The sequence below is a fragment of the Diabrotica virgifera genome, chromosome 1 (genome assembly GCF_917563875.1).
Source record: "Diabrotica virgifera virgifera chromosome 1, PGI_DIABVI_V3a".
Classification (NCBI taxonomy): Eukaryota; Metazoa; Arthropoda; class Insecta; order Coleoptera; family Chrysomelidae; genus Diabrotica; species Diabrotica virgifera.
In genome coordinates this window covers 135,046,749-135,066,280 of record NC_065443.1, presented here as the reverse complement: position 1 = coordinate 135,066,280, position 19,532 = coordinate 135,046,749, and the positions used below count along the sequence as shown (strand labels likewise).

Genomic DNA, 19,532 nt, shown 5'->3' with positions numbered 1-19,532 from the left:
AAGAATAGTGAGTGAAGTGGTTGCTAGTGACATTAAAGCAGTGGTTGAATTCAAAATCCAGTGTAAGTCGTAAAGTGAATAGTGAATGGGATAACTTCCAATCAAAATTAAAGGAATTTACACCATCTATAAAAACGTTGAGGAATCTAAACACAAGTAGTGCCAACCAGGCAAAAATGATTGCTTACGTTTAAGGCATACATGAATACATAATGCATAATCAAATTGTGCAGTTTTGGACCAATTTGGTAAAATTATTGCACCTCGAAATTCATCACCTCTTCTCATAAACATCCAATAATTGCCATCTATTATTTATAGATTTAATATGAATAGTGTTAATTACGCAACATATAAATCTGAATAAATAATATACATATTATAATAATAAATATATCTCTATAATAAATATAAATCAAAACAAAACGGTATATTTTCTATTTTTATTAAATATAAATCACGTCGATCTAAATAAATAAATAATTAAATATCACATTTATTATATAAAACAAACAATACCTTTGGTTAATTGTCGTGTTAGTTCTAATTATCACCTTCCCCTCAAGATCCAGCTAACTTAGTAGTTGATGCAGTTAAATCCTTCCTAGCCACCATCCCCCTTTTTAGCAATGACTGAACAAAAGTATGATAGTGTAGGCATAATATAATTTACTTTTACCGGGACCTGATGATGCTGTGCACCATCGCCCGATGTAAATAAACTGTGTGTGAGAACCTCTTTTATTTCATTACTTAAAAAAATAAAAATTTGTTGTCCCTTACAAAATAATCAAACATTTTTAAGATATTTGTTGCAGACACTTAAAGCTTTAAGCTTTTTTAATTTTTAAATTTTCAACTTTTGAAAAATACTAACGTCAAATTAATATAAAATTAGTTTCATAATTTTAAGTTTTCTTGTGAAAATTGTTTAATTTTTAAAATTTTTCTTAAGTATTGTAAAACTCTATTCCAAGTTAACCCTTTTATACAACAGAAGGTTCCCCTTCATATCCTTCATCTGGACTCTCCGTCAACAGTTCACTCATCGTGTCATTTTGTCCAGAACTCACAGCAGGTTCACTATTATTATTATTACTATTATTACTAGCGTTATTAATATTTACACGAGATCCACTTAAAAACTGTTGTTCTGCGCACTCTCCGCTATCGTTGTCCGTTTGAGCACTAGCACTACGTCTTGATAAACACTGTTGATAAGCAACGTTTAAACTGGGGTTTAAGTTCGGGTTTAAATTCGGATTTAAACTAGGATTCACGTTAGAGTTTATGATGTGAATGTTCGCCGGGACGCACGTCGGCCACGCCACTGTACAGTAGGGAAGGGATGAAGGCGATATGGAGTCCATTACGCTCTCTATAGGGTACTGAGATCCTGGAATAGGTGCTTGCTGGATCCTTGCTGGATATCTGAAACAAAGAGGACTTTTAAATCAAATTTAAATGATTGATTATAAAAAAAACAGGAGAGATAGTTAAGATTTAATTTAAATAAAGAGCACCGCCATTCGCGTATATGCATTTCATCCTTTTGGAACCATCAGAGCGAATTACGGAAAGCTCTCTGAGTTGAACCAAAATCTTGCTGTCATGTCGGCAAATTATTTAAAAATAATATGCAAAAGACGCTTGTGATGATACGCCGCGAGCAGTACATCGACCAATCGAACCGTGGAAGTTTCACCGTTCGCCCAACATGAGACCCCACTCATTTCCACTTCTCCAAAACAGCTCAGGCAGAGAACGTACTTAAGCAGGCCACCGAACGGAGAGTCTTCAGTCTTGTAGCGACATCTCTGGACTCCAAGGCCAGCCAAGCGGAGTGAGCAGACGGGCCGACCTGAGTAGCGAGGTGCACCGTATTAAAGTGATTCGCATACTCGTAATTGAACGGTTAACAATCTGAGATTGTTAGCTTCTGATCATTTTCTTTGATTATGTAAAGTAATGTTAAAATCAGTTAGGCCACTCTGGCTCTCATGGGCTCATTTCATTTTGTTATTAATTTTATTTTTCTTTTGCAAACATCTATCCGGGGGGACTTCTCTGCAATGAAGCAATATATAATCTCTTATTTTGTTTATTTATTTTTGAACTCTGTATACAAATAACCGAAATATATTTACTTTGTTTTTAACCTGAGTTTTACTGAGTCTATCGTCCTGAAAGAGCTATCCGTCATACGCTACAGCGACATCTATTGAAAACAAACGAAATCAGGAGATTTCTTACGTTTTCAATCAATTAAATTATGAAAAAAAATTGTTAGGACAGTTTTAGTTGTATATCTAAATCAAAATTATTGATTAAAGAGAGTTACATTTTACATTTTTGTTTTAACGTTTTGGTTTTCAGTCCGAAAATGTTTAGTTATGCATATAACTTTTTGAAAACATTTCATTATATTTACAGGTTACAAAACAGTAACAATATAAGTGACACCTGGCAGCTGGCCGTCACATTGTTACAAAATTAGTTGACTACATTTGGTCAACTAACTTTTACAAACTTTACTGCAGAAACACGTGTGCACTTAGGGTAAGCGATATAGTTATTGGCCTCCTAAGCCATTCTTTCTCTTAAAGAAGCTGTAAAAGTTATAATATTATTTTTTAGCAACAAAGCTATTAGATCAAATTCTAGACCAGTTTATAGAGTTTCTATATCTCATATCGCTTATTTTTGATTTTCATTTATAAAATAGAAAAAAATCTTTTATAAAGTAATGTATGTTTGACAGTAATTGGCCCCATAAATATAGATATTGGCCACCAAATAAATATAGTTATTGGCCCCGTGATTATAGATATTGGCCACCTAATATTATAGTTATTGGCCCTATCGATATAATCGTTAAGTTAAAGAAAATACAAACAAAATGTCTAATTATTGAAGTTTTATTAATATTATTGTCGATACCAAAGCTAAATAGAACAAATGAGGTTCTTAAAAAATTTTACACACCTAACTAAAATGAACCAAACCCTAACTTTCTTAGTTTTTTAAAACGGAGATGAAGTACCTACCTATCTACGTGTGGTTAGCTGCTTAAAGTTTCAGTTTATCCTTTTAATGACTTAAATTAAAAAGGTAAATGTTTTATATGTTTAGCATTATTTAAACAAGTTTTGCATGTAAAAATATTAACGTTTGATTTGTGCAACGCATGTTTCTCAATACATTTAAGGTGATAAGATCTGGTACAAGAATTACATTTGATACCAAGTGATGTCAAATTTATATTAAGTACACATGAAAAACACAAACCACTATTTATAGCTCTTATACATATTAAGTACACATGAAAAACACAAACCACTATTTATAGCTCTTATACAGGAGCAAAGTCCACAAGCTCTGAAACCATTAACAATTATCTCAGGCTTTATTGTGTCATCCAGAACACACTTGAGCAAAGGCGCAAATTCCTTTTTGGTTAGATCTGCATCGGGATGAGTTCTACGCCAGGCTATGACTCCTTTTCTCCGACCATCTTTTAGGGGCTTAAATGTTGACACATCAGCTGGTTGAAGAATACGAGTAGCATTTGGATAAAGTGCAATTAGAATTATTTTAAGTTTTGCACAAAGATCGCTTAATTTTTTGTCCAAATGGGTTTTATGGCCATCAACGTTTAAAATAATTGGAAATTCTATATTTTGTTTCTTGACAAAAGGGTAAAAACAATTAGCTATGTATCCAAAAAAGATTTCAGTCTTCATCCAGCCTGAATCACTGCAGGTAATAGTAAATCCTTCTGGAATAGAGTCTGCTATTTCACTTGGGAGTCGTTTGTACGGATATATGACTAGCGGTGGAGTAGTTAATCCAGAAGCATTAAATGTAAATAGAACCGTAAGGTTAGTTTTAGACTTTCCACAGTCCACCTCGTACACGTTTTTGTCACCCCTGGGTGCCAATACCTTTTTGTTTTGGGGGCAGAGTTGAAAATTTGTCTCGTCGCCATTAAATAATCTTTGCGGATCATTTAAACTGTCTGTGTACATCTTTTCTTGTAAGTATGAATAAATGTGTTTAAACCAGTTCCTAATATCAGCTTCGCTGACTTTGGACGATGCATTTGTTACGGCTTCTGATTTTCTTAGAGATATTTCAGGATGTCGTCGCATACATGCTTTATACCAACCAGTTCCAGGGTAGTTGTCTACAAAAGGATTTTCACGAGATGATTCATCTAGGAACTGTTTTACTGATACTTGGATATCTTCGCATCTTCTTGGAAATCCTTTGCGGTGGCAATCGAGTATCCGCTCCACTAATCGTTTTTTTTTTCTTCAAACGATAAGACAGGAAGATAACCGTGTGACTTTTTTTAAAAATTTTTCACTTAGTCGAAACTGCAAAGTGGCTCTTGGTACTTTATATCGTCTGCACGCCTTTCTTTTCGGCAACCCTCTTCTTACAGCTTCGATTGCTTTTTGTAAACTTTCTTCTGTATATTTTTTAACATAATTCTCGTTTTCAGATGTTTTAGGCATTCTGAAACGAAAATAAAACATTTAGTAAACTTCTGTATACACGAATTTAAAGCGTTGATTGAAAAAATATATTTTATATTCAATTATCAAAGAGGCAATCGTCGGAATATTCAGGCTGATCATAACTTTTTCATTGAAACAAACATTGATTTTGTAAATGTGAATAGGTAGTTAATAGAAAACAGAGCATATATAGTGATTGGCCCCTATTTTATTATAGTTATTGGCCCCGGCCAACCACTGTTTAAATAAATTTCTGAACAAAAATATTACAAAAAAACTTTTTAAAATGCACATTTAACGCTTAATTATTATCCGCAAGTACTGTTAAACTAAAAAGTAAAAATACAGTTGTTGGCCGGGTGGCCAATTACTGCATTTTGTGTACTTATTACGGATTAGTTATTGGCCCCATAAATAAATAATTTCGCGCCAAATTTTACACAATAATTCGAGCTCCTCTAATAGTTTATTATAATTTTTCTTAAAATTAACAATTGTTTCAAGTGTACTGCCTTACATAGTACGTTAAAAGGATGATATTAAATGTCCCTTGCTTACCTGATTCACTAAAAATTGCACAAATTTCACTGATACACAACAGCCTTCGACATAGAACACGTTCCTGTAAATGTTATCAATAAACTGAGAACTGTTCTTTCGGCGACGGCTGCAAGGAAGATTGCCGAGGTTGAAATAGAGGTTGCCAGATCTGCGGTATAGTCGGAATTCTTAATAATACATATTAAAAGTGAAACGGCCAATTACTGTATGGAGGCCAACAACTGTATCGCTTACCCTAAATGATTTATCGATCTGCATCCATTTTCAGTTTATTCGTCGATCATAACTAAATCATGCATGTTCCATTAGTAACTCCACAATTACTTTCAGAAGTCGCCTATTAAGATTTATTATTTATTTTTTTTGTGATTAGTTGCGAATTTGAAAGTTGTAAATTGCAGTTAGAGTTTACTAAACAATGACGTAAAATATAATAGACCCAGCCAGAGCTGTAAAACTTGTCATAAACATAATTTCTTTGGTTATTTATTGTTTTGATACGAAGTAGCAGAAATCTTTACGAAGTTATAATAACACGATACAAAGATCGTTTTGTTTATATATGCGTCATTGGTTGTGTTTGTCATTTACGTGAAAATAGGTCTGGATCCCGCGCATGAAAAAAAAATTGAATAATAGCAAGCTGAAAATTTGTTAATAGCTTAAGGGTATCTAGTCGGATAAACTTTTATATATGGGACCACTGGAATAGGGGCAGTTTTAATTTTGGAACAGGTTAAAAATTTGGAACGGTCAGACCACGAAAACGGCACATGTGTTTTGTCCGACAGAACAGACTTAAACTCTCCGAACAGAGATTAAACTCTCATGCAAAAATCAGACTGCTATTTATCACCAAATGGGCGTTTTAATGAGTGGAACATGTACAATATGTCAAATGACAGGAATTATGACAGGTGATAAATAGCAGTCTGATTTTTGCATGAGAGTTTAATCTCTGTTCGGAGAGTTTAAGTCTGTTCTGTCGGACAAAATAAATGTGCCGTTTTCGTGGTCTGACCGTTCCAAATTTTTAACCTGTTCCAAAATTAAAACTGCCCCTGTTCCAGTGTTCCCATATATAAAAGTTTATCCGACTAGATACCCTTAAGCTATTAACAAATTTTCAGCTTGCTATCAATCAACTTTTTTTTCATACGCGGGATCCAGACCTAAAAGCAAACTTTATTTTAAAACGTAATACGGTAATGTAATAAACGTAATGTAATACGGTATGCGTAAAAGTAAACAGTACTGAGATGTGTATGCCTCAAATTTGGATGTGTCATGAACCGAAACGTACTGAGTGGTTTCAGAACGTCGTTAAAACTTATGTGAATGTTAATGTTAGATGCTTCAGGATGGTTCTCAGTTTTGCAGAAAAAATGTTTATCGTGGAGTACGTCATTTACGTGAGTCATACGGAAAATGTCTCGAAAACGGTTTAAGCTTAAAATTAATAATTGTTTCAGCAGGACTGGGCAACTTGTCACACGGCCAGGGAGTCTCTTTGAATATTTCTCGAGTATTTTGGGAGATCGCCACTCACCATACCTAACGCCAACTGATGCGTACATATGGAGAACGCTAAAGGAGGCAGACCGATCCACCTTCTGACATTCCTGAATTGCAGAGTGGAAATATTTTTTTTTGTGGCAGAGGGCATCTTTAACATCTGTTTTATCGGGAACGTCGTTGTGAACAATGTTTGCAAGGCTATATAATGTATAATAAACATATAAATAATCATAAACGTTTGAACATTCATTTCAGTACTGTTTAGTTTGCCGCATACTGTGTTATAGTTAAAGTATCTTTTATGTGTCTTGTTTTTGGTCGCAGAAGTTTGAAAAACGAAACATATCACTTTTCAGGAATTGTTTTACAAACGTAAGGTTATGTGTTGTTATTGTTGTTCCATTTTATCTTTACCTAGGCGTCACGATTCATTTTTAAACAAATTAAATCAAAACGTAAAATGAAACGTTCGCCGATGTGGATAATATATAGTAGACAGATACAAAATGTATATACACATCGACATTCGTTTCACTTTATGGTTTGACTTAATTTGTTTGAAAATGAATCGTGACGCATGCGAAAAGTTAAAGTGGAAGAACTATAGTCAGTGAAGGCTTTTAGTTTATTTAATAAATATCGCTGTTGACACATTTCACTATAACCGACTAGAACCTTTGTTTTAATATGATTATCTTTTGGATATTAGTCCATTCGCTATTTTGTTTGTTATTTAGATGTTCAATATACAAAATAATTTACTTCATAAAAACCAAACATTAAACCAAAAACATAAAACGATCTGGATAAATAACGATCTTGACTTGACAGTAGTGGCTGAATTTCGTCCTCATATGTAAGTCAACTCAGAACGATTAATCATATTTTGTTTTACTTCCAACAAGAAATACTTGACATATTTGTGATTAATGACGGTCCGACACTTACATGCATAATTTCAAAGAAAGGAGGATATTCATTGTCTCCCTACTCGAGGTTGGAAAGTAGCAACTCAAAATGACATTTTATGGTAGTGTAGGCGCAGATCAATATTATATCAACCCTACCTTAGTTTTAATTAAATTTTCTATTTTAATTCTCTATTTTAGTTTTCTGCATGAAATGGTAAGCAGAAAAAACAGGAAAATTGACTCGGCTGTTATAGATCTGTCAAAAGTTGAAGTATACTGAATTCGCTTAGCCGAGACACAACTGTCTAGTGACGTTGGTAATTTCTTTTTTGGGAAGTTAGTTTGCTAGACGTGACTGGAAATTACTACACAACCAAACATACGTGCTCATAATCAATATTGTTAATAGTAAACAGACATACATAACATAAACCTTACGCCAATCAACAATTATTTATTTACACCGTTATAATGTTGATAACAAAATGAGAAAATTATTTATCTCTTTTTTATCTTTTTCATTTTACTCAGTTTTTGAGTATTTAGAAACTGTCTTTCGGTCCTTTTCCTAGACGAAGAGAAGGTAAATGCGTGGCCTAAGTGTCCTCTATTTGCTTTGTCCTATTTTCGTCGTCTCTACGTGATTATATATTGTAAAATCCGGAGATATGGGATGCCGCCAGAAAGCAGTTTATTAGCGAAAAGTCTTAGATTTAAAATATTGTTTATTATATTTTTATTTCAATTATTCTAATTGTTTAAAAAGTATTAAACTTTGTATCTGGGGCTTTTCGTTGTTTTCCTCGTAATACGAGAGATGTCGCTGAATTGCGTCTCAAAAGGTGGGTTCATTGCATCGCGATGGTTTGCCTTAAAAGAGGCAGAATGTTTATATTCCCTTCAGAGTTGTGACTGCATAAACTTCACTGATGATGCATAAGGATGCTGAAATATTTGCTATATGGAGATGGTAGTCCAACTCTGAATCGAATATAAACAAAACCTGCCTTGAACCCTTTTTTATCTTTTTCATTTTACTCAGTTTTTGAGTATTTAGAAACTGTCTTTCGGTCCTTTTCCTAGACGAAGAGAAGGTAAATGCGTGGCCTAAGTGTCCTCTATTTGCTTTCTCCTATTTTCGTCGTCTCTACGTGATTATATGTTGTAAAATCCGGAGATATGGGATGCAGCCAGAAAGCAGTTTATTAGCGAAAAGTCTTAGATTTAAAATATTGTTTATTATATTTTTATTTCAATTATTCTAATTGTTTAAAAAGTAGTAAACTTTGTATCTGGGGCTTTTCGTTGTTTTTCTCGTAATACGAGAGATGTCGCTGAATTGCGTCTCAAAAGGTGGGTTCATTGCATCGCGATGGTTTGCCTTAAAAGAGGCAGAATGTTTATATTCCCTTCAGAGTTGTGACTGCATAAACTTCACTTATGATGCATAAGGATGCTGAAATAGTTGCTATATGGAGATGGTAGTCCAACTCTGAATCGAATATAAACAAAACCTGCCTTGAACCCTTTTTTATCTTAGAAAATTATTTATTGTTCAAAATAAAAAAATATTGTATATAAATCAATTGAACAAAATTGTATGGGTTTAGTATACACTCTCACTATTGATCAATTAACACGTTGACTGACAGTGCGTCAAATGTATAAGCAAGCTTTGTGACCCTTTTTGTATTTTGCAAAGTAGAATAGGGAAAAATGCAACGTCTATTGACGTTGGGTCGACGTCGATTTTTCTTAAAATTTTTTAAATTCCAAAAACAAAAATTTTCAAATCGATTTTTCTAGAAAATTCTCCCTGTAACGTCTTTAATTCTGATTTATTCCACGTTTCAGTGGGCCACTAGAAGATTTTTTTCAATTTTTTTTATAATTTGGGAAATATTAATAAGATTTAAGGTAGATATGATCGGCTTGCGTGTCCTTGTTAGGCATAAAGATAAAATAAAAACATTTTTCTACATGAAGTCTCTAATAGAGCAAACAAATTAAAATCAAGCAGTATTTAAATTTTTGTTTATCGGTACCAAATAAATAACAATAAAAATTTCAGATTGGAATATTTGGGGATGTTTTAGATTACCTACATATACAGAAGAAAACATAATGTTTTTGGAATGTATGATTGTAGACATGAATTTATACGAATTTACCACCGCTCGCACACCATAAAATAAACTGTCATCTAATATTTTAAGCCTAACATTTTTCTATTTAATTAAGCCAAACACTGCTGAAGTAAACTCGGTTCACATTATATCGGATATTTTACTCTTTTTCATGCAGCACGTCACTCTGGATGTTGTGTATCTGATTCTACCCGCCGCATCATACATCATCATCCATTAACTTGTGTCATATAATATTCCCTTTTGCACTCATGTTTCCTCTAAAAGTCAACTTAGTGTTTACCAGAAGGATTTTTGTTTCAAAAACTACTTTTTTGGGTACCGAGGATACCGAGCTATAGGGGAATGTACTGAATTAACGTTTTTCAAGTTGATATTTATGGAGTATATTCTTATTAAATACCGGTAATACGTATAAAATAAATATAAAAAAGAGCAAATACATGATATTAGAGAGATTTTGCACCTCTTAAAATAACCGCTGATTTTGGCTCCGCTATGGTTAACTTTATTAAGCATAACGATTACGGCAACGTTAAAAAGCAGAGTTTTTGCAGCCTGTCAAGTAGGTTTGTCGTGTTATCGTTATGGTTATTTAAACATAACCTCACTTCACAACGTAATTGTAATTTTAGGCATATACTTGAACAGTTTTTGATATTTTAATTTATAGGTCATCAAAATTAGAATCTATGTAAATGTAATTTTACTGATTTTTTACATTCTGGAAACAAAGCAATTTAACCATTACTATAACGATAACGATAAGCACTACTTTAAACCTTCGTAAATTACGGAATCCCTTATGTTTAATAACGATAACGGATCATATATTCGCTACTGCGCAGACGTAGTATAACGATAACCATAGCTGAATTGCAAAATAAGAGGTGCAAAATCTCTCTAATAATAAACTCGTCTATAATCTTTTTTAAATGTCTACAAACCCATTACATGTCAAGCTAAACCGTGTTTTTGCCGAAAAAAAAACAGTAAACCAAACATTGTTAAAATAGAATAGTTATTTTGGAGATTCGTGCTCGAGAATTTGATCGGTGTACTACCTTTGCTTGATTTTTTAATAAGGAGGTACGTTCTTACAAAAAATGAGTAATTTAACGTCAGAACCAGCAGTCCAAATTGTAGCTTTCATAGGAGATGGACGATCGCAGCAATATCTTGCTCATGTTATGAAAATCCACCCATCCAATATTTCAAGTGCTTTAAGAAGGTATAGGACAAAAAATAATACTAAATAGGGAAATTCGAATGGAAAAAATAAAAAGAAGAAGAAAGTTAGCATGGGCAGCATTCGGCAAACTGAACTAAATACTCAAAATCAGCAAATTCAACTATGTCTTCGATCTAACGTTTTTGATGCATGCATTATTCCGATATTAACATGGACAATCACAAAAAAGAATATGAATCAGAGTCACTTAACACGCGATGGAAAGAGCAATGCTTGGCATATCACTTAAGGACACGAAAAGAAACACATATGGATAAGACAGAAAACCAAAGTCACCGGTGTGGTACAAAAATCGTTAAAATTGAAATAAGAATACGCTGGACATGTAGCTAGGATCGATCTAAACCAATGGCACAGAACAATAATTCTAACATGGAGACCATACCAATACAAAATACCCAGAGGCTCTATGAGATGGACAGATGATCTGAAACGAACTGCCGGGAAAAATTGGCTACAAGTAGCGTACAACAAAAAACAATGGAAAGGAATACTTGAAGAGGCTTATGTTCAGATGTTGACGTGAATGGCTAGACGAAGAAGAAGAAGAAGAAGAAGAAGGTATAGAAAAGGTGGAGGATACATAAGAAAACCAGTTCCAGCACTTCCCACGCGCTGGACCCCACAGGTGAACGTTATTTACATCTGAAGACTTTGAGTACATATCATTTTACAGGTAAACAATTGCGAAATGATGTTTCCATAGCCCGTAATATTCTGTTCGAACATTGGTATTGGTTCAATATATCGGTGCAAATTCGGTTAGAAACATATTAAGGAAATTTTGAATCAGAGCCAGAATGCATGATACTGCTCCACTGTTAACGAGGGCACACCGAATTGCAAGTTGAAAGTTTGCACCAGAACAAGTGGATTGGGATGGGATGTTAACGACTGGGCTAATATTCTTTTTGCTGATGGATCAAGATTTGCACTTTTAGGATGGTATAGTTAGACCCAAACCCAGACATCCAAAGTGAAAGTGAACAACCTTCTACACAAAATTGTTCTACATTAAATTTTAAATAAAAAATGCCTTATGCATAACCCTTCTAAAGTGAACGGTACCAAAGTTACGGAGGTAGTATAGTATAATTGGTCCAAAAAAAGGCCTAACCCAGACATCCAAAGTAAAAGTTTTCCTTCAACACCAAATTTTTCTTACTTACTTACTTAAGCCGTCCTCTTGTACCTTACGGTGTCGAGGCGCCCAAATTTTTCTATATGGTCCAAATATTGTTCAGTAAAAAGTTACACCATTTTGAGGGTCCGATTTGGGGGGAGATGGGGGAGAAGTCGGTAAATTAGTAGTTTATTTAAGTTTCTCGTCAATATTTCTAAAACTATGCTTTAGCGTAAGGAATGTTCTATAGAAAAATGTTCTACATAAAATTTAAAACCAAATAGGTTCTATACATAATTGTTATAAAATCAACGGTTCCAGAGTTACGGAGGGTGAAAAGTGGAGGTTTTCGATACTTTTTATATTTACCGATTTCTCCTCCCTCTCCCCCCCAAACCCGACGCTCAAAATGGTGTGACTTTTTTCTGAACATTATGTGGACCATATAGAACAATTTGGTGTTAAAGGATAACTTTCACTTTGGATCTCTGGGTTTTTGGTATAGTTATATCACAAATATTGCCCAAAAATATAAAAATATCGAAAACCTCGACATTTCACCCTCCGTAACTCTGGAACCGTTGATTTTATAACAATTATGTGTAGAACATTTCTTGTTTTAAATTTCATGTAGAACATTTTTGTATATTATAACGTTGTTTACGCTAAAGCATAGTTTTAGAAATATTGACGAAAAACGTAAAAAACTACTAATTTACCGGCTTCTCTCCCATCTCCCTCCCAAACCGGACGCTCAAAATGGTGTAACTTTTTACTGAACAATATGTGGACCATATTGAACATTTTGGTGTTGGAGGAAAACTTTTACTTTGGATGTTTGGGTTAGGCCTTTTTTTGGACCAGTTATACTATACTACCTCCGTAACTTTGGAACCATTCATTTTAGAAAGATTGTGCATAGGGCCTATTTTATTTCAAATTTAATGTAGAACAATTTTGTATAGAGGGTTATTCATGCTAAACCGCATAGTTTTAGAAATATTGGCGAAAAACTTAAAAAAAAACTACGAATTTACCGATTTCTCCCCCCTCTGCCCCCCAAACCCGACGCTCAAAATGGTGTGACTTTTTTCTGGACATTGTGTGGACCATATAGAACAATTTGGTGTTGGAGGATAACTTTCACTTCGGATGTCTGGGTTATGCCATCTTTTGGATCAACTATACTATACTATTTGTGGATCTGACAGCATTATAAGATTTTTTTTTCTTATAAAAAAAGAAAAAATCTTATAATGCTGTCAGATCCACAAATAGTATAGTATAGTTGATCCAAAAGATAGCATAACCCAGACATCCGAAGTGAAAGTTATCCTCCAACACCAAATTGTTCTATATGGTCCACACAATGTCCAGAAAAAAGTCACACCATTTTGAGCGTCGGGTTTGGGGGGCAGAGGGGGGAGAAATCGGTAAATTCGTAGTTTTTTTTTAACTACGAATTTACCGATTTCTCCCCCCTCTGCCCCCCAAACCCGACGCTCAAAATGGTGTGACTTTTTTCTGGACATTGTGTGGACCATATAGAACAATTTGGTGTTGGAGGATAACTTTCACTTCGGATGTCTGGGTTATGCCATCTTTTGGATCAACTATACTATACTATTTGTGGATCTGACAGCATTATAAGATTTTTTTTTTATAAAAATATAAAAATATCGAAAACCTCGACATTTCACCCTCCGTAACTCTGGAACCGTTGATTTTATAACAATTATGTGTAGAACATTTCTTGTTTTAAATTTCATGTAGAACATTTTTGTATATTATAACGTTGTTTACGCTAAAGCATAGTTTTAGAAATATTGACGAAAAACGTAAAAAACTACTAATTTACCGGCTTCTCTCCCATCTCCCTCCCAAACCGGACGCTCAAAATGGTGTAACTTTTTACTGAACAATATGTGGACCATATAGAACATTTTGGTGTTGGAGGAAAACTTTTACTTTGGATGTTTGGGTTAGGCCTTTTTTTGGACCAGTTATACTATACTACCTCCGTAACTTTGGAACCATTCATTTTAGAAAGATTGTGCATAGGGCCTCTTTTATTTCAAATTTAATGTAGAACAATTTTGTATAGAAGGTTATTCATGCTAAACCGCATAGTTTTAGAAATATTGGCGAAAAACTTAAAAAACTACGAATTTACCGATTTCTCCCCCCTCTGCCCCCCAAACCCGACGCTCAAAATGGTGTGACTTTTTTCTGGACATTGTGTGGACCATATAGAACAATTTGGTGTTGGAGGATAACTTTCACTTCGGATGTCTGGGTTATGCCATCTTTTGGATCAACTATACTATACTATTTGTGGATCTGACAGCATTATAAGATTTTTTAGCTGTTTTTTTCTTTATTCGCCTATACGGTATTTATTTATAAAGTGATGAGCGCGCTTATAACCGACAGAATAACGCAAAAGATAAAAAACATAATACATTGCGAAGTAAAGAGAGATGAAACTAGTAGAGGTGAAAATTGTCGATATAAACGTATAAATTAACATTACATAGTTTTCCACCCATAGCCCTATTGAAGGAATATGACAACGATCACCGTGATAGGAGAATTTTATAAAATACTTCCGTCACAGACGTCTAAAGGTGGAAAACTATGTAATGTAATGTTAATTTATACGCTTACACCGATAATTTCCACCTCTAATAGTTTCATCTCTCCTTATTTCGCAATGTATTATGTTTTCCATCTTTTGCGTTAATCTGCTAGTTATTATCGCGCTCATCACTGTATAGTTGTTCGATTTTATCTTTCCATAAGAAAAAATTCCCTGTAGCTGGCTGTGTACCATTAATTACAAAAATTGAAGGAAAATCTTCTGTGTAAAAGGTATATTTATTTGAAAACCCCAATAAAGGCTACAACTACAAATCAGAACGTTTTAGCTCTAAAGAGAGCATCATCAATGTTCTTTGTCTAAAATAAGTATAACCATAATTAGTAAAGAAAAAGGTAATTTTTTTTAAATGTCTTAAGGTATGTTTATATTTTTCATCAATCGACAGGATTTAGTATACATTTCAATGTAATTTCACTTTTAGTCGACATTTAAGGGTTTTAACCAATGTATTTTTGGTGGCTTAGCATGTAGAGCATGTGGGTATAACCTAATTTTTTATTTTGGTCAACTTTAAAATTTTTCATCTTTGTCTTCACTAAATTTTAGTTATGGTTATTTTAAGCAAAGAACACTGATGATGCTTTGTTTGGAGCGAAAACATTCTATTTTGTAATTGTAGCCCTTTATTGGGGTTTTCAAATAAATATAACTTTTACACAGAATATTTTTCTTCAATTTCTTGATTTTATCTTTGTCCAAATGTCGTGATTCATTTTCAAACTAGCTAAATTAAAAAAATAATTGAAGCGAACGTCGATGAGTAATATCATTGATACGTCCTTTAAATATAATAATTAGGAAATGCTATAATCGGCGGATTAGGCCAGGAACCGAAGCTTTTCACCTCGCAATTTTTACAGAATGGATCGATTTGCTTGAAAATTTGAGAATAAGTAGTGGATAGTCGAAGGATCAAAATCTATATGATTCCAAAAGGCACTTTTACCATGGGGGTGGTTGCCACTCCATCTTGGGGATGGAAATTTTTTATTATATTTTGACCACAAAAGTTGATAAAAACGTTCATTCTAAGCAAAAAATGCCCTATATATTTTTTTGATAAAATTAACAGTTTTCGATTTATTCGCTATCGAAAGTGTTAGTTTTGTATAGAAAAAATTAATGTTTCTCGATATATGGGCCATTCCACGAACATACGCCTGTTTTGGATTATTTCGACAACGAATATTTTACTGTGCAACATAAGAAGTACGAAAGTAAATGGAACTGATAATTTTTCCAATAAACAACATTGTAATTTGCAATTTACTTTCGTTCTTCTTATTTTGCCCAGTAAAATATTCGTTGTCGAAGTAATCCAAAACAGGCGTATGTTTGTGGAATAGGGTATATTTACTCATTTACGATTCACTCAATTTTTGCCGTAGAAAAAAATTTTCAAACCAAGTTCTTGGGAATTAAATAACCTACAATTTTATATTTAAACATTTTTTCGTATTTCTGATGCTAATCTTTCTATTCTGAAGAAAATGGCCTTTTTACCAAACTACAAAAATTCGTTATTCGCTTTTAACCTCAGTTTTTTAAATACTAATTACTCTAAGCCAGCCAACTTTTAAAACCTATTAATAGAACATAAATAAATAAGAACGAATAACGCCAATGTCTAAAAACACCGCTAACTTACATTATTATGCTTCCAATTGGAGTTCTACTTTTTTTTACCGTAACTTTTTTATTTTTTATCTTAAAAAGATTGGTAAAAAATAATTTTGTAGTTTTCTACAAGATCTATAAGCCAATTAGTATTAAATCTTTTTAAAATACTCAGTCGCAAAAAGAAGTGACTTTAAAAGGGTTGGTAAAGGTGGTTTTTGCATGTTATTACAAGTTTTAATTGTCAATAGCTCACTCAATTTTTGCCGTAGACAAAATTTTTGCAAACCAGGTTCTTTGGAATTAAATAAGCTACAATTCTATATTTAAATATTTTTTCGTATCTCTGATGCTAATCTTGCTCTTCTGAAGAAAAACCATTTTTTTCCAAACTACAAAAATTCGTTATTCATTTTCAAACATTTCATATTCGCAAACTTCTAGAGCCTATTAATAATACATAAATAAAAGGACCAAATAAGGTCAATGACTAATTTTAATTAAGGTGGTGATTAGGGGGTTGCTTGCGATCACTTTTTCGCTGAAAAAAATAGGGACTGACATTCTTTTCATTATAAGTCACTTAATTTTTGAGCTAGAGATTTTTTTTATTTCTTGATATAGATATTTTTAAGTACCTACTTTAAATTAGTTTGAACAAGTTATCCTCGAAAAATGCATAGTTTTCCCGTCTTTTGATTTTGAAACTACAATATTTAGCATTTGACGAAGAAGAGCTAACATATAATACACTATAGCTCGATTATTATTGGTCTTAAAGAAAATTAAAAAAAACGGTTTCGTTTATTTTTTCAAAAGGTACATTTTTGCTAAGTAAAGTTGTTTTGATAAAACGAAAATTTTGGAGTTATTAGCAGAAAACTTATTAAAAAACATTGATTTTTTGGATATAAAACTAACACTTTCGATAGCGAATAAATCGAAAACCATCAATTTTATCAAAAAAATGTATGGAAGGTTTATTGCTTAGAATGAAAGTTTTTACCAACTTTTTTGGTTAAAATATAAGAAAAAATTTGCACCCACGAGATGGGGTGGCAACCGCCCCCATGGTAAAAGCGCCTTTCGGCATCATATAGATTTTGATACTTGGACTATCCACTACTTATTCTCAAATTTTCAAGCAAATCGATCCATCCTGTAAAAATTGCGACTTTTTCTCCTATTTTAAGCTTTACTTGGACTAGATGTATTTTATAAAGTTATATTGTACATTTTAACTATGTTATAATGTATTTAACACAACATATCTTTATAAAATAATTACAATATAAAATGTAGATTCCGATATATATATATATATATATATATATATATATATATCACAAATAATGTCACTGTCAATGAAAATGATAAACGTCAAAATTTAATACAAACAAGATATCAAAGACCTGCTGTATTGTTTATCCTTGTTTAAATTATTGTGGTTTCTATGGACAAGCGGCTTAATTTTGCGAACTACAGTTTCTGTGAGTAAAAAGTGAGTTCTGTGATTATAAAAAGTAATTTTTTGTGAATAATTTAATGCATGAAAGATAGAGTGGAAGAACTATAACCAGAAAATCTAGAACAGCAACGATCAACACATTCAAAAATACGATTGGATGAGCCTATTGAAAATTATTTGAGAATGCATAATCACATTATCTTTACTATCGTACATGTTGAACTTGTTGATACAATTTATATTGCGGTTAGTAGAATAATAGTCAATTGTAAATATTTGCATTTGATAATACTGAATTATAGAGTAATGAACCGGATGTTTATAGGTATAACACACGAAATCGGTACAATAATATTTGATTTAACAAAACAAAATTTCAAAAAAATAGGCCTGGATCCCCCTTACCCAAAAAAAATGTTTATTAATAGCAAACTTAAAATTTGTTAATAGCTTAACGGTGTCTAGTCGGACAAAATTTGATGTTGATGTTGGAACACTGGAACAGGTGAAGTTTGAATTGTGGAACAGGTTACAGGTTTCGAACGTCAGACTACGAAAATGTTCCGTGTATTTTGTCGGACAGAACTTCCAATTGATTTGTTACCCTTTCATTAAACTTTCATTCAAAGATCAGACTGCTATTTATCACCAATATAATTTTTGTCATTTGACATGTTCTACGTGTCGGACTAAAATGCCCGACGTATTTGTCGGACAAACATTTTTTCGTATAAATAATAGTACAAGCTGTGGGTGAAAAATGACGATGGCAGGAATAACTTGTACTTAAATGTAACCAAAAATTTCAGGAGCTTTTCTATTTATGACGTTTTCCGTTTGTTAAATTTGCAATTTTTAAAGATTTTTAATTTTGCAGCTTAGTATATTAATTTTAGAAGAAAACTTTTAAAAAGGAAATTATAGTAAATTAAAAAACCTACAATTTGAGCTATAACAAGATTAATTTTGTTAATACGTTATTGAATAACAGCCTGCGAAAAGTCCAAAATGGCCGTTTTTTGCAATTCCATTATTTATTGTAAAAATAACTGTTATTTATTTTTTAAGGCTTTAAAATAAAGATTCTTCAACACCAAACGTAAAAAAAAATTATAGAGCCCGATTGGTAAACTTGTTGCCTAGATATTATAACTTTTGAAAAAAAATCGTAGAGAGTTAATCCAAGATCCACTCTCCTTCTAAAGACTTATATTTTCATATTCTGATGTAAATAAATGCGTAAAACATTTTTCCACCTACCTCTACCGAAAGTATACTTTTCCGGACCTGATTGTAGGGAGCAAAGTTGTACTTTTCCTCCCTAGGGAGGAAAATATTTTTCCTCCCTAGGGAGGAAAAGTAAAAGTGACGTCATGGTATTTCATTCATGAAATATAACTTATTGACGCCCTGTACAATATCTATTTTATATTACGTAAGTATCTATACATTTTAACGTTTATTTAAAAACACTCTGTATTTTGCAGAATGGTAAAAAACAGTAAATTGTTATTCTGATTTAACATTGTTTACATTAATAATTTGACTTGTATTTGACAGTTGACAGTTATATTGTAGCTACTTGTTAGTTTTAGTTCTAATAAATTTTGTTGGTTAGTTACATAAATAAATTAAGTAAAAATGAAAAAATGACTTGTTATTTGAGGAAGGTGGAAAAACCATATGTATAACATGGGAGTAAAGTGCCTTTTCCTCCCTTGAATGATTACTGCCCTCCGCTACGCGTCGG

General features: G+C 32.8%; 1 protein-coding gene across 1 annotated transcript in view; it reads right to left on the bottom strand.

The window, feature by feature from the left end:
* Positions 1-429: 429 nt before the first annotated feature.
* LOC114333519 (leucine-rich repeat-containing protein 24-like) overlaps positions 430-19,532 on the bottom strand; it is a 264,133-nt gene continuing 245,030 nt past the window's right edge. The window contains exon 7 of the mRNA XM_028283404.2: positions 430-1,431. Within this exon, the coding sequence (XP_028139205.2) occupies positions 987-1,431 (445 nt within the window). The 3' untranslated portion in view covers positions 430-986. The remainder of the gene's footprint in view (positions 1,432-19,532) is intronic.